Genomic DNA, 16,104 nt, shown 5'->3' on the forward strand with positions numbered 1-16,104 from the left:
TTTTCAGATATATTTACTTTTGTTTTCCCAGCAATATCTTCATTTTAAAATCTTAAGGAAAGAACATTTCTGTTACTTATCTCTACTACTACAATATAATGCAGTAATTCCAGTAGTAGGTGTAAAGTTAAGCATATTGAGTATTGGACATTTTGTTGAAGTGTACATTGAGGTATGCTATTATTAATTCTCCTGGAAAGTACTAATTCTCATTTTTTTCTTTTGACTCCACATTTCCCACATACCTGATTTGTGTAATTTGTGCATTTGTTTTTATTTAGCATCCTAATTTAAATGTGTTTTCTATAAAAATATGTAGTGATTACTGTGAATTTACTGAATACACTTAGGCATTGGAGATAGGTAGTACTGGTGGCAGAGACCAGTTTACAGTTTGTTGCTATAAATCAAAGAAAGGGGAGATCATGAACATTAAGGCAATGGGATGGGCACAGAGACGTAATAGTGTTTGATTGGAATCGGACATGAAGATAACGGGAGGAGTTAAAGCTTACTCTGGGGAACCCGGGTTCCTTTTATGTCCAGATACATGGATGGCAGTATGGGAAACTGAGTTGGAAACATGAGAAAATAAAGTGGGTTTAATGGGAGAAAATACTCAGTTTTTGTTTTTTTTTAAGTGTTCAGTGTTTATTAGACATAGCAGTATATATTATCTGTAGATTATTCATGTGCAAGGCAGGTGCTGTTTTAAAGTGTTTTTTAATTGGAGTCTAATTGCTTTACAGTGTTCTGTTAGTTTCTGCTGTGAATCAGCTGTGTGTATAATATATTCCCTCCCTCCCGCCCACCCCTATACCACCCCTCTAGGTCATCAGAGCATGGAGCTGAGCTCCTCACGGTGTCTAGTAGCTTCCCATTAGCTGTCTGTTTTACACATTACCATGTGTATATATATACAGATATACCAGTGTATATCTGGCTACTCTCTCAGTTCGTCCCACCCTCTCCTTCCCATACTGTGTCCGCAAGTCTGTTCTCTGACTGCAGCTCTGTTCCTGCCCTGCAGATAGGTTCATCAGTACCATTTTTCTAGATTCCTTATATATGTTTTTCTCTTTCTGACATACTTCACTCTGCGTGTCAGACTCTGGGTTCATCCACGTCACCAGATGACCAGTAAAAATTCAGTTCTGAGAATGTTGTAATTAAGGTACCTATGTGACATCCAAGAATGAGAGATATTATAAATAGGAAGCTCTTGAGAGAGCCCTTAACTGTATGCATGTATTTACTGTGGACTGGAGGCAGTAGTGAAAGCCACAGACATTAACTACAGGGAAGGGTTACAGGTGGAAGAATTGATCAACAGTATCAAATTCTGGAGAGGCTTAGTTAAGAATTGAGAATTTGTCAGAAGGAAGGGAGTTGTAATGGTCATCTCTATTCTCAGAGGGCTAATGATTTTCTGCATCCTTGTTTGTGCTCTAGTTTTTGTGTTCTTTTTTAAATTTCTGTGTCTTAGTACTGAATATACTTTTAAACATGAAGACATTAATCAGTGTTAAATAATAAAACTTGCTCAGATAATTTATTATTTCCATTTTGTTCCCCTTGTTTTCTTAAAATGACATTTATAGGCAGGATTCAATTTTAATTGGGGGGGGGGGGAGACTGATTTTAATCAGCAAAGGAGATGAGCAAAATGTGATGCAGACTTTGATGCCTTGTTGCTATTTTTAGATAAAATTAATTCAAAATGTATTTTTTTGCTTTGTTTTTTGTTTTTTATATTTATTGGGATATAGTTGATAAACACTATTGTATTAGTTTCAGGTTGTACAGTAAACTGAATCTGTTCTATATATCATATATCCTCTCTTTTTTAGGTTCTTTTCCCATGTAGGCCATTATAGCATATTGAGTAGAGTTCCCTGTGCTATACATTAGGTCCTTATTAGTTAATCTATTTTGTATATAGTAGTGTGTAAATGTTAATCTCAATCTTCCAATTTATCCTTCCCCTTTCCTAACTGCCCCCACCCCCACATAACCACACGTTTATTTTCTACATCTGAGACTATTTCAGTTTTGTAAATAAGTTTATTTGTACACTTTTTTTTTTAGATTCAACATAAAAGCGGTATCATATGATATTTGTTTTTCTCTGTCTGACTTCACTCAGTATGACAAAGAGTACAGTGTGGAAAAGGGAGAAAAAGAGTCATTTATAGTGGAGAAGCCTGAAATACTGCTTACCTCAGCCAGGTGACCAGGGTTAATATCCACAGTGATAAGCTGTGTTGATAGTCTGTACCCAAATAGAGGGACATCCTACAACATAATCTGGCTAGTACTTCTCAGAACTGTCAAGGTCATCAGAAACAATGAAGTCTGAGAAACTAAGAAGACATGATGATTAAATGTAATGTGATACCCTGGATGGAATAGTAGGACAGAAAGAGGACATTATGTGAAAACTAAGAAAACCCAAATAATATATGGACTTTAGTTAATAAAAATGTATCACTATCGACTCATTATATATGACAAGTGTACCATAGTAATACAATAAGGAACTGAGTACAGGGTATATGCTAACTCTCTGTAATATTCTTGTGATTTTTCTGTTAATCCAAAAGAATTGTAAAATAAAAAAGTTTCTTAAATGTTCATTTTAAAAAGGCCTAGAAATTACCTGGCATATTTAGGCATTCAACAAGTGGTAGCTTTTTTATTTTTTAAATGATTTTTGACATTTTGAAATATAAAGGAAACATTTTTTTTGTTTTAATTTGAATTTTTTTGATTACTTATGAGAAGCTTTTTAAAGCTTCTCTTTGCTTTTTATATTCCTGTCCTTTATCTGGTTCAGTCAAGCTATATTCTTTTTACTTTTTTGGCCATACCGCATGACTTGTGGGATCTTAGTTCCCTGACCAGGGATTAAACACGGCCCACTGTGGTGAAAACACTGAGTCCTAACCACTGGACAACCGGGGATTCCCTCAGAGTATATACTTCATCATGAATCTTCATCATGAAATGGAAATACTGGTCTCTCAGTTCATAATTACGAACGTTCATTATGTTATTTTTTGCTTCACTGTACTTCATTATTTAGAGGCTGAACATTTCATATATGTTCTTTATTTACTTTAAAAAAGATTTGTGGCTAAAGATTTATGCTTTTGGTACCTTGGTGGTTTTCATTTTTTGCTCAAGATATATTATGATTATCACTGGCATTTTAATTTTTCACTTTCCACTTATTTTAAATATAAATATCTAAATTAAAATATTTTAATAATTGCTTAAATTTATACTACTAAATTTAGACCCATATAGTGAAACTTCTGAATAGTTAACTGATAGCACTAGCAGATGACAATTGAAATGTTTTTCTCAGATGAATGGAAGTCTCAGTTTGGCATACAGTGACAGTTCAGGGATATAAATGTATAATGATTGGAAGATCATTAACAGTACGAAGGGCACAAAGAGGCTCTCTCTACCTTGGGATATTAGGAATGGCTTCACAAAGAGATGCTACTTTAAAAGTTAGAGTTAGCAAATGTGAGTAAACATATAGACTTGCCCATTTATATAAATATGATAAAAGTTTTCCAGATCCTGTTTTGATATTTTGGGGGTAATGTGTGGGTATTATGGTCAGTATGTAGAAACTTACTCACTCAAAGCTAGGGACAGATGAATTTGCAAACTGGCCATGAGGGACTCAGTGAAAAGAAACATCAGGTTTATTCAGAACTAAAATGAAAAACCAATCAGTTAAAAGAGGGTTTATTACACTTTAGGGGCTACATTTCCTGTGACTGGAATTAAGCTGAAGTTTTAGAAAACCTATGGTATCACTTGAGTTTTTAAGATAATTGCTTTTTTAAAAACAACTTTCATTTGGGAGTAATTTCAAACTTAAAAACAATTGCAAAAATAAAAGTACAAAGAATGTCTTATACTTTTCATCTAAGTTTACCTACTAACATTTCCCTATTGGCTTTATTATTTATGATCTCTTTTGATAAATAACTAGACAATGGATACATAAATACATCCTTTTTTCCAGAGCCCATGAGATAAGTTCTGTACTTTCTGTGTTACCCCTAAATACTTCAAAAAGGGATATTCCCTTACATAACCTCAGTACAGCTATTAACTTTGTAAATTTACATTGACAACAGTACTTTTTTCTAATCCACCATTCATATTCCAGTTGTTAGTTGACCTAGTGTCCTCTATTGCAAGGTTCAGTCTAGAGCCAAGTTTTATATTTAGTTGTTATGTTGCCTTTGGTTCCTTTAATCTGCAGCATATCCAGTCTTTCTCTCTTATGACTAACACTTTTGAAGAACACAGGCTCTTTCCCTTCTCTCTTTTTAGTAGAAAATTCCTTGTTTTTTTTTTTTTTTTTTTTAATTTGTGTAATGTTTGTTAGTGATTAGATTGAGGTTATGATTCATGGCCAAAATGAAGATGATGTAGTGCCCGTCTCATGATGTCAATCTGGAGGTACCTACTATCCATCAGTCCTTCATTGATGACGTTAATTTAGGGGTTCCTGATTTTCTTATATAATTATTGTCCTTCGTGACAGCTGATGGGTGACACTGCAAATATCCTGCCCTTTATTAAAATTCTTTCCCTAGATTTAGTGTCTATTGATGAATCTTGATTGATTTATTCTTTATCACTAAATTTGCAAAAGATGATTTTCCAGTTCTAAAACTTCCTCCACATTTGTCAATCAACTCTGGCGTTCTACTCTTAGCAAGAAATCTTTTTCCATTAATTGGCTAATTAACTATCAGTATGGATCCATGAATTTCTCTTTTCCCCTAATGGTTTATAAATCATTACCATACGTAAATTAGTTTGGTTATAAATTGCCCCAGATTTGAAGGGCTCCCCTTCGAGTTGGCTCAGTGACATGCAGCTATCCTTTTGAGTGAAGAGGGAAACACTTCCTACTTTCTAACATAATGAAATGTTGTAGGCTCATCTTTTGCCCACTTTGTCCCAGCCACAAAGTCAGCAATTTCTCCAAGGGTCCCTGATTCCTTTCAGTGATCAAGAGCTGGATGCAAAGTACGAAGAGTTGTACTTTGTTCCTGTGGGATCTGTGCATTTTAGCCCTTTCAATGGACAGAGGGAGGAAATACTTGTATACGCACATATGAATAAACATAAGTACATCCATGTATTTATGAAGTCATGAGTTTGTATATACTTCCCAGATCCAAAACATTCCTAGAGTACTGTTTCTTGCTTCCCTCATTTCACATTTGTATTTTCCCTCAGATGGTAGAGAATCTGCTTGTAATGCAGAAGACACGGGTTCGATCCCTGGGTCGGGACGATCCCCTGGAGAAGGGGAATGGCTTTCCCACTCCAGTATTCTTGCCTGGAGAATTCCATGGACAGAGAAGCTTGGCAAGCTACAGTCCGTGGGGTTGCAGAGAGCTGGACACGACTGAGTGACTAACACTTTTCTATAGAGAGAACCTGACTCCTCACACTTACTAATTTGTTTAATCCTTGCATACATCTAAAATAGTCTTAGAATGTTTTATAATATCATTATAATAAAATAATGAAGAGGATTATTTTTCAAACTGACCTTCCTCAGCCCTGCCCAGTTACTTGGATTGGTTTTATTTTGCCTTTTCCTTCCACTTTCCCCCACTCCAGTGTGGTTATACTACTCTTGTGAAATAAAGTTAGATTTGTTTTAGTTTGCTTTCACTTTTAGGTTTTCTTCCTGCTTGGGATGTTTTTAAACTGAGTATTTTGAATGGCCAAGAAAAGCAAAATTATTTGCATTTTACCTGGAAAGGAGGGACTGCCATTTATGGGAAATCTTTTAAGCACCAAGAACTTTCACATAAGTCATCTCATTTAGTCTTCACCATAATCTGAAAGAGGTAGTCACTTAAGGGATGAAAAAACCTAAGTCCAGGAATGTTAAGAAACTTTCCCAAGGTTGCATAGCAAATTAGGTATAGTGAACACAATACCTTTTGAGCTTCTACTGTGTCTCAGACATTGGGCTAACTTTTTGCAAAATAATTTTTTATTGAAGTATAGTTGATTTACAATGTTGTATTAGCTTCAGGTGTACAACAAAGTGAATCAGTTATGCATATACCCACTCTCTTATAGATTCTTCTCCCATATAGGTCTTTATAGAGTGTTGAGTAGAGTTCATTGTGCTATACTATAGATCATTATTATGTATTTTATATGTAGTAGTATGTATATGTCAATTCCAGTCTCAATTTATTCCTTCCTTCTGGGAACCATAAGTTTCTTTTCTATATGTCTGACTCTATTTTTGTTTTGTAAATAAGTTCATTTGTACCTTTTTTTTTTAAAAAAAATAAGATTCCGCATATAATCAATATGGGGCTTCCCATGTGTCGCTAGTGGTAAAGAACCTGCCTGCCAGTGCAGGAGATGTGAGAGGTGTGGGTTTGATCCCTGGGTTGGCAAGATCCCCTGGAGGGAGGGCACGGTAACCCATTCCAGTATTCTTGCCTGGAGAATCATGGGCAGAGGAGCCTGGCGGGCTACAGTCCATAGGATCTCGCAGAGTTGGACGCAACTGAAGTGACTTAGCATGCAAGCACATAAGCAGTATATGATATTTGTCTTTCTCTGGCTTACTTCACTGAGTATGACGATCTCTAGATCCATCCATGTTGCTGCAACTGGCATGATTTCGTTCTTTTTTGTGGCTGAGTAATATTCCATTGTATATATGTACCATATCCTCTTTATCCACTCTGTTGACGGTCATTTAGGTTGCCTCCATGTATGACTGCTGTAAATAGTGCTGCAATGAACATGGTGGTGCATGTGTCCTTTTGAATTATGGTTTTCTCAGGGTATTTGCCCAGTAGTGGGATTGCTGGGTCATATGGTAGTTCCATATTTAGATTTTTAAGGAACCACCATACTGTTCTCCATAATGGTTGTACCAGTTTACATTCCCACTAACACTGTAGGAGGGTTCCCTTTTCTCCACACTCTCTCCAGCATTTATTGTTTGTAGATTTTTTGTTTTTTAATGATGGCCATTCTTACTGGTGTGAGGTGATATTGTAGTTTTGACTTGTATCTTTCTAATAATTAGCGGTGTTGAACATCTTTTCATGTGTTTGTTGACCATCTTTACATCGTCTTTGGAGAAATGTCTGTTGAGTTCTCCCCATTTTTGGATTGGGATGTTTGTTTTTTTGATATTGAGCTGCATGAGCTGTTTGTATATTTTGGATATTAATCCCTTGTCAGGACTTGTACTAATTTTTTCCCTTCTAATAGTAAGAAAGCCCATTGCTCTGTGGATTACCAACAATTAATATTTATTAATATTTTTATCAAAAATTGATAGTTAATGACTTACACATTATACAAAGTTCAAAAAGTACAATTACAGTAAGTCTTTTCCCTGTCTTAACCAGCTGCCTAGTGTACCTTCCTAGAGTCATTTACTAGGACTTGTTTCTTAAGTATCCTTCCAGACATTGTGTATCTGGCTTTTTTTTTTTTAAATCTTTAGTAGTTTGACAGGTTAAAGTAACTATCTTGCTGTGTTGATCTTTGATTTTTAGTGAAGGTGAACATGTTCCACATATTTATCGATTATTTGTATTTCTTGTATGAAGTGCTTGATCATCCCCTTGGCCCAATTTAAAATTTAGAATCACCTCTTTCTGATTTTGAGAGTTCTTTGTATACAGTACAAAGATGCAAATTTTTGTCATTTTATAGTTTTCCCTTAGTTTTCTAAATTTTATTTTACTTTACATTTTAGTTGATATTTTCAGTTTTCACATGGGAATATTAACCTTTATAAATATATAACCTTTATAAATATATAACCTTTATAAATATTCCCATATGAAATCTGAAAATATCCACTAAAATTTTAAATTGGGCCAAGGGGGATCAGGCACTTCATACAAGAAATACAGATAATCGATAAATATGAACACGTTCATCTTCACTAATACTCTTGCCTGGTAAATCCCATGGATGGAGGAGCCTGGTGGGCTGCAGTCCATGGGGTCGCTAAGAGTCGGACACGACTGAGCGACTTCACTTTCATTTTTCACTTTCATGCATTGGAGAAGGAAATGGCAACCCAGTATTCTTGCCTGGAGAATCCCAGGGGTGGGGGAGCCTGGTGGGCTGCCATCTGTGGGGTCGCACAGAGTCGGACATGACTGAAGTGACTTAGCAGTAGCAGTAGTTAGTTTATTTACTAATTTATAGCTTCATTTTTATGTTTGGACTTCCCTGGTGGCTCAGACGGTAAAGTGTCTGCCTGCAATGCGGGAGACCCGGGTTCGATCCCTGGGTCGGGAAGATCCCCTGGAGAAGAAAATGGCAACCCACTCCAGTACTCTTGCCTGGAAAATTCCATGGACTGAGGAACTTGGTAGGCTACAGTCCATGGGGTTGCAAAGAGTCAGACACAATTGCGCGACTTCACTTTTCTTTCTTTATTCTGATCTGTTCGAAATTGATTTTGAATTCTGGTCAGAGATCGTTTTATTCCACATGTTTTTTGGTGTTGGAGTTATTTTCCTTTTTCCATGGTACTCTGATCTAGTTCCTGACTGCCAGTCAATCCTGGGAAAGAGCTGGGAAATTGAGTAGTTTTTACCAGATTGCATGTCTTGGGTTGAACAGTCAACTGTACTGTGGGTGTTGGTGCCATCTAGTGTTGGAGACAGAAAAGGGTATCTGTGGAATCTTCTGTAATCCACTGTATTCAGCTGGGCAAGAGGAGTTTAGTGAGTTGTGCATGTTTGCTTCACACTAAGAAATGACTTTGAAAATGACTTTATATATAAGAGGATTTTGAATTTAGGGACAACCTATTGAATCAAACCAAATGGTTGAATCATGCTATGATAAACATTATGAAGTGACCCTGAAGTCCCCAAACATGTATTTAGCGAAAACTTAAAAAAGTTTTCAAAGATTTGTTCAAAACCTAATGACTATTTAATTCCAAATTTTAAAATGCTTTGGATCTCTTGTAATATCTGTCTATTTTGGGTTATAATATAAGAAATAAACATTTATTTAGTTCTCATTGAATAGTGTCACTTTCAATTTCTTTATGGTTTGTAGTATTCATTTTTAGCAGCTTATATGAAGTTGTTTATAGACCTTAGAATGTTCATTAATTTTTGGTTATTTTTAGCTTGTTCATTTTCTAGAATACAGTCTTTGTTCATGTCTTAGGTTCAATTCAGTAGTTAATGCTGAAGTGCTATAATTTAGTCCATAGAGGGCATTATGTTACAGCATATGGTGTTAAGCATTATAATTTAATCCCTTTCAGTAATGGGACATATGTTTAGTTTCATACTTTGGTAGAGCTCAGAATAAATTTTGAAGTAAGTTTAAAACTACTCTGTAACTATAATTTTTTTATTACAAATTCCTGTTATCCATTGCTGGAAAGTAAAAGTAATTTTTTTAGTTATCAAGAATTGTATACTAGCAACTGCCAATTTAGAGAGGAGCACTTCAACCCAAATGATCCCTTCTTTCTCACCTTATTTGCCTTCATCTCTAAACATCCCAAAGCAAACAAAGCAAAACAAAAACTTGAGTTTTTCTGGGGTTCAGAATTAGAGGAAGGAAAGACATGGGAAAGGAGGAATATCTTTCAGGAGGTGGCCTGGGAGGTCTTACAGCTCACATATTGCTGCCTACTCCAAAATACAGACCTCTACTGTCTGAAATCTAGAGTGAACCAAGTCAAGTACCAGAAGATGTGAGTAATATGAATGGTAAACACCTTTTGTCTTAAGAATTCTTTTTTCCCTCTCCTATTAGTGTAGTAATCTCTGACTTGAAAACAGTGTTTGGGTGATGTTTTTGAGTGCATTATTCTAATGCTAAAGTATTTACTGGCCTTCAGTCTTAAGGAATTCATTATTAGAAAATACTACTTTGGAAATGTTACATAGTTAGTGAATAGTTTGGGGTTTATAACTAATGAACGAAGAGGCCAGAGATTTTCAGCCGTGAGACTTGGTGATAGTGTTCTCAAATATCACATTATCCAAGGGTCCAGTGAGGAGAGTTTAAAGTTAAATATTAACTTTTGATCTGAGAATACTAGACTGTCTTTAAAAATTGCTTCGCTTTATTTGTGTTTGGAGTTAGGCAGAGAGGGAAAGAACTGAGTTCTCTATTCAGGCCACTTTTGATCTGATCATGGGTTTTTTGTAGCCTCAGTTTTACAGAAAGTTCTAATATACACACACACACATATATATAAAGCATATAATATATATATGTTATACTATTTCAGTGTAGCTACTCTTCTGAAGTATGTAGTTTCCTGCATAGGCACCATTCTTTATACTTCAGCATATAAAGCATTTAAAAATATATGTTGCCTTTCCTGCTAAAGTCAAATGATAGCGTTAGTTAAACCAGTTGTGAAATGTTAGTAAAGATAAAATATTCTGTACTGGAATGAATGTCAGTTTTATAATTTTATAATAAAAATTTTAGAAATTCCTTAGATTTGTTTTTGTATTTATCAGTAAAATTTTATTTTGGTCACTTTCCCAAAGCAAATGATATAATTAGCATGTGAATATTTCTTCTCAAGCAAAGAGTCTATTAATAGTACCTGCAGTGGTGTCTAATAGATATTTATTGAAAGATTGAGTTGGAGCAGGTGGTGATGATGAATAAGTGTATATTTGCAAGTCTTTGGATTTCTGTAATTGCAAAAGAAGAAAAAAATAGTATTACATTAGAAATAGATTGCTGAAATAGAATAAAAGCTTTTTTCTATTTGAATAATTTATATTCAAGAAACAGTAATAATTTAACTTTTGAGATTCCCTTGTCATACCCTCATAAGGGTGCAAAATGCTGATAATTTAGGAGACAGTAAAAAGAGAATGTATTTACAAGACTTGAAATTTAAGCTGTTACCCTTCTTTGGATCAGTCTATTTTTATCTTATCAGGTAACCATTGATTTTAAAGTTTTAAATGAGGCTGGAAAGCAGCAGCAAAATTCCCCTGTCACGAAATAAACAAAAACCGTATGTGGTCTTCAAGTGTATTACAGATATATTCAGTGATTAACTCTGTCAGAAGAACAACCCTCTTTTCTTTCCTTTCTTTTGGTAGCTTGCCTCCCACCGCACCCCACCCTACCAGGGTAGCTCCACTGGGTGTGAGCAACAAGCCAAAGACCAGAACAATAAGCAGAGAGAAGGCGGCCGCCCTGCGCGCGTAGCCTGGTTACAGATTGCTCTGCGTCAGCGGCTCACGCCCGGAGGCGTCAGGTGACTTCAGCCCTGCTGCAGTAGTGCAGCAGAGGAGACTGCAGGCTTCGGTTGAGGAAACGGGTATTTCATGTCTCAGGGGGTAGATTTTCGCAGTTGCAGCTTTTCTGCTGGTATGCATAATTGATAATTGCATCTGTAGGGCAGATCGTGACAAGAGATGGACGGTCAGAAGAAAAATTGGAAGGACAAGGGTATATCTGCTTTTTAATTTTTTGTTCATTTTTTATGTGACCAGTAATGTATTTCTATGAATAACCTTTGCAATTTAGATATATTTTGGATTGAAAATGAAGTCGCATAAGGGTTTAAGAGTAAAGGATTAAAACAGCTATTTCAAGTGTTTTTGCATTTGGCTGTGTATGAGAAAATGTCATGTTGTTCTGTTTCACTGGCATTCGATTTCGTCTTTGCATTCCTGTCGTTGATGAGGTTCTGTTCTTTAATCTTTTATGTTTTAAACAATGTACTTTTAACAGAATTTCATTTGGTCACTTTGGTGTGATAAGTCTACACAGGCATGTTTATATTCCATGATGACATATTTTCTGTGACTCAGTATTTTTTTTTTTTAAAGCTGACTTGGTGTAGTTGAAATTCTATCCAAAGATTTGTAGGTAGCAAGATTCTGTGTTTGCACTAAGCCTGTTTTCTTCTTTGGAAATATTATTGAACCCTTAAAGTTATTACCAGTTACCTTTTAATTAGATTATAATTTTGTAAGTCTTAAAACATTTAAAATATATACACAGTAGTTTTAACTGTGTGTCTATATTTAAGTCAGTAACCTTTGTCCTTGTAATAACCAATCAGTGATCTTGATCCCCTTTCCTCCCCCTTGAAAGCCCAGATCCTTTCAAGTCTCAGTGGATCTGGGTTGTGTAAGAATTTAAGCTCATGAGTGTAATGAATATTTAAAAAATATTTTATTATGTAGATGGTTAAATGTGCCATTTTAAGGAAAAAGGAAGGTGGTAGACTGTATATCTGACCTTATAATAAATTATCTTAAAAATTGTTGGAGCTTAAAAATTTTAAGTAGTCCAATTAGACATTCCACACAAGCAATTTTTTGGCCACATTCAAGTTTTATAATTAAAAAAAGTATTTCTATAGCAGAATTGTTAGCAGGATTGATGGTAAATGTTTCTAAAAGCAGTATGTGGAGCTAATTACAATATCTTTAAAAATTTGGTCAGTAAAGTATTGTGGGGAAAAGGTGAGCTTAAGATTGAGGTCATATTGAAACACTGGAAAGAGTTTATAGTTAACACTTAAAGAACAAAAAACAATATAGCTTGATTTTTTTACTTTTATGGTTTCCTTACATATGAATTTAATGAAGAGAAGGATTTTTATTCATCCTTCTGACCATTAGCATTACAAAGTGAAAGTAAATTGCTTTATTAGGTTTTGTTAAATAAAAACATCATTAGGGGTAACAATACAATAAATATAGACTTTAAAAATAGATGAAAAGTCACATCACAGCCTACTCAGCAACTGTTAAGGCTCTGTATTAAAATTTGAATGTTACACCATTTAACAACATCTTAAGTTATTTGCTGAACTAATTTAGGAATACTTTTATATTGGAGAAATTAAGATTGAGTATAATCCATTTTATACTAGAGATTTATTTTGATTATTTTCAGGCACTATATGTAAAATCAAATTTATTCTGAAATATCTCTGGAGAGCTTCATTTTGTATGTAAGTGGAATGGCCTGATACTTTTTTAGTGCCTGTCTTTGGCTTTTTTGCGTGGGAAGACTAAATTTACCTATTGTTCCTGTGCATTTGTTAAGTTATATTTTAGTGTTTATCAGCAGCTAATTTTAATGTTGCAGATTAGAGGTTATGACTTAAGTGGAAATCAGTGAGAAGCTGAAACTACCATGGAGTGAGTTTTTCCTCAGTTTATGAAAAGTGTGATGATAGAGGATAGAATCGAATCTAAGCTCTCTAGGTATACTAAACAAAAAACAGTCTTAAGCTCATACATATATTTTTCTACTCCTTTACCACCCCTGTTCATCCAGTTGTCACATCTAATGATGGTAATATATAAGGGTATAAAGAAATGAGATATTCTGATTTCAGTGTTTAAAATTTGGTTTTCTTTTTGCTGATTAACTAGTATTGAAGACATTTTTTCAGGCTAAGCCCCACATTAATCATTTATATTCTTTTATATATTTTTCATATTGGGTTTTCTATTGTTCTTGAAGTGGAATACTTATAACAAATGAAATCTATGAAGTACTTGACTGTTGAGGTTAATTTGAAAAGCACTGATTAAGACAGTCAACTAAGATTTTTAAGAGCCCAAAATAGAAGGAATAGGTAGGTTTGGGGATTTGGGTGGAGTGGGAGAATGATTTAATCAGTAAACAAGGTATAATAGAGCTTTCTGGGTAGAACAGAATGTTTATAGGATAGTAGCTGGAAGATAAGATTGGTATAATTAAAGAATGTAGAAGATTTGTAAGATCTAGGTCAGGTTTCCTCAAAGTTCCCTGAAGAGAAGAATTACCTTCTTTTTTGTATGGATTCCTGTGATCCTATTCAGGTCTACCAAATCAGAATTTATAGGGGAAGAGTGTGGCGATATATTAAGCATCTTGACACTAGGATTATAACCCCATTTATGTTATAATCAGACACATTTAGGAAGCCCCGGTCTATATGTTTTCAGATTTCTCTTTCTGTGATTTTTCTTTCTGTGTGATTTTGGCCAGAGTAAGAAACTTAACCATTTTTGTCTTCATTTTCCTCTTTTGCATGATTTTTGGTGTACCAGTTTTGATGTTCTCTGGTTTTATGAAAAGATACTCTGGGTCAGATTGCAGAAGACACTGCAGTCTTTGGATTTTATCATAAAAGGAGTGAAGAGCCTTTGGAAGTTTTAAAGACTGTTTTGGTAAATTGGAAAAGAACTTAGAGGCAGAAGGGGATGACTGTATTTGTGCCCACATTGAAAGCAAATAGTGCCGAGAGACTTGGCCTGAAATAAGAATGAAAAGGGGGTGACAGGTTTGAGAAACAGAGAGAGGAGTACTTGACATTTGACATAAATTGGTGGGACTCGGGTGAGGGAGGGACTTGGAAGACAACATGAGGTTTCAGAGTGAAGCTTTGGCAAAGCTCGTGCCTTAGTGTCAGTAGAAATAGAGCTAAAGTAGGTAGAAACGATGCCAGGTTCCATTTTGGAAACTTACTGAAGCTTGGTGAAATGACAGGCTTAATGATGAATGGCTAATTGAGAAGTGAATGCACAGTGAGACAGATGAATACTGTGAGGACTTTAGCATAAAAAGTATAGAAGATTAAGTAAGGAAAGCCTAAAACCTATTGAAATGGTGGGATGTGCAGACCAGGAAGGATCAGGAAGTTAGAGTCCAAGCAGGATAGTGCTGGTTCCCTGATCTTAAGGAGGGAGAGATTTTTCCAGAAAAGATAGAATGGGTGGTTAAAACACTACAGAGAAGTCATTTAATGTGAAGATGGAGGAATGGCTGTGGACCCTACTGAATTTTAGAAATGTGCAACACTGCCCATTATTACCAGTGCTTTTGGGATTTGGCAGTTAACATGCTCTAAGTGAACCTTGAGAGAAGTTTGTGTAGAATGGGGACAAGTTTTCTAGCATTTAAACCTAGTTTGATTGTAAGGCAGGACAGATTGACTTAGGACCATTTCTGGAGCATAGGGCTCTCTTTACTGTTGCTAAGGCACTTTCAGTTTCTTTCAAAGCGTAACGTTACTGAGTATGTGGATTCAGGCGTATGCTTAATACTGACATTCAGATAGAGAGAAGAAGGAATCTTGCTGCTTGAAACATGCTTTACTTAACCCCTTACTTAAACCCACCCCCCAAAAAAAATCCTGAGAAGGGAACTTGGGTGTTAATCAATTGAGAGACCTATTGATTAGAGGAAGCCTCCCTGCTTTTCAGTCCTAAACTTAGTTGAAACCCAATGTTGAGTCATTCATTAGCTATTTTTTCTAGTTACTGCTTTAGTATTGTTATACTGTGTGTGTGTGTGTGTGTGTGTATGTTGTAGAAAATTTAGAAAGTCTGTGAAAGAAGGAAGCTATCACTTCACAGAGTGGTTTTGGTGTGTATTTTTAACAGTAATAATAATACAGTAATACACCCTAACCCTAACCCTATTCCACCAAAAAATAATAACAGTTAGGGTGTATGTGTTTGGGGGTTATGTATGGTACGATTTGTTCTATAATCACTTTTCTCCCACTAAATGGGGAAATACCTTTCATTTAAAAACATTCTACATTGTTTTATTTATTTATTTATTTATTTTTTATTAGTTGGAGGCTAATTACTTCACAACATTTCAGTGGGTTTTGTCATACATTGATATGAATCAGCCATAGATTTACATGTTTTAATGGATGTAGTATTCTAAGTATGTCCTGTTAATCCCGTATAGTTAAATATTCAAGTTATTCCTAAAGTTTTTGCAAGTATGAACAGTGCTAGAACAAATGTCAGTTCAGTTCAGTCGCTCAGTCGTGTCTGACTCTTTGCTACCCCATGGACTGCAGCACACCAGGCTTCCCTGTCCATCACCAACTCCCGGAGCTTACTCAAACTCATTTTCATTGAGTTGGTGATGCCATCCAACCATCTCATTCTCTGTGGTTGTCTTCTCCTCCAGCCTTCAATCTTTCCCAGCATCATGGTCTTTTCATATGAGTCAGTTCTTTGCATCAGGTGGCCAAAGTATTGGAGGTAAATTATTGTTCCTGTTCATAATTATTTC

General features: G+C 35.3%; 1 protein-coding gene across 5 annotated transcripts in view; it reads left to right on the forward strand.

Moving 5' to 3' along the window:
* RTN4 (reticulon 4) overlaps window positions 1-16,104 on the forward strand; it is a 69,494-nt gene that overhangs the window by 23,763 nt on the left and 29,627 nt on the right. Inside the window, exon 1 of one of the 5 annotated variants that reach the window (XM_061155434.1) lies at window positions 11,330-11,508. The exons of the other annotated variants lie outside the window; for them this stretch is intronic. Coding sequence (XP_061011417.1) covers window positions 11,475-11,508 — 34 coding nt within the window. The 5' untranslated portion in view covers window positions 11,330-11,474. Of the gene's footprint in view, window positions 1-11,329; window positions 11,509-16,104 lie in introns of those variants that run through there. 5 annotated transcript variants of the gene reach the window in all.

The sequence above is a fragment of the Dama dama genome, chromosome 11 (genome assembly GCF_033118175.1).
Source record: "Dama dama isolate Ldn47 chromosome 11, ASM3311817v1, whole genome shotgun sequence".
Taxonomy (NCBI): Eukaryota; Metazoa; Chordata; class Mammalia; order Artiodactyla; family Cervidae; genus Dama; species Dama dama.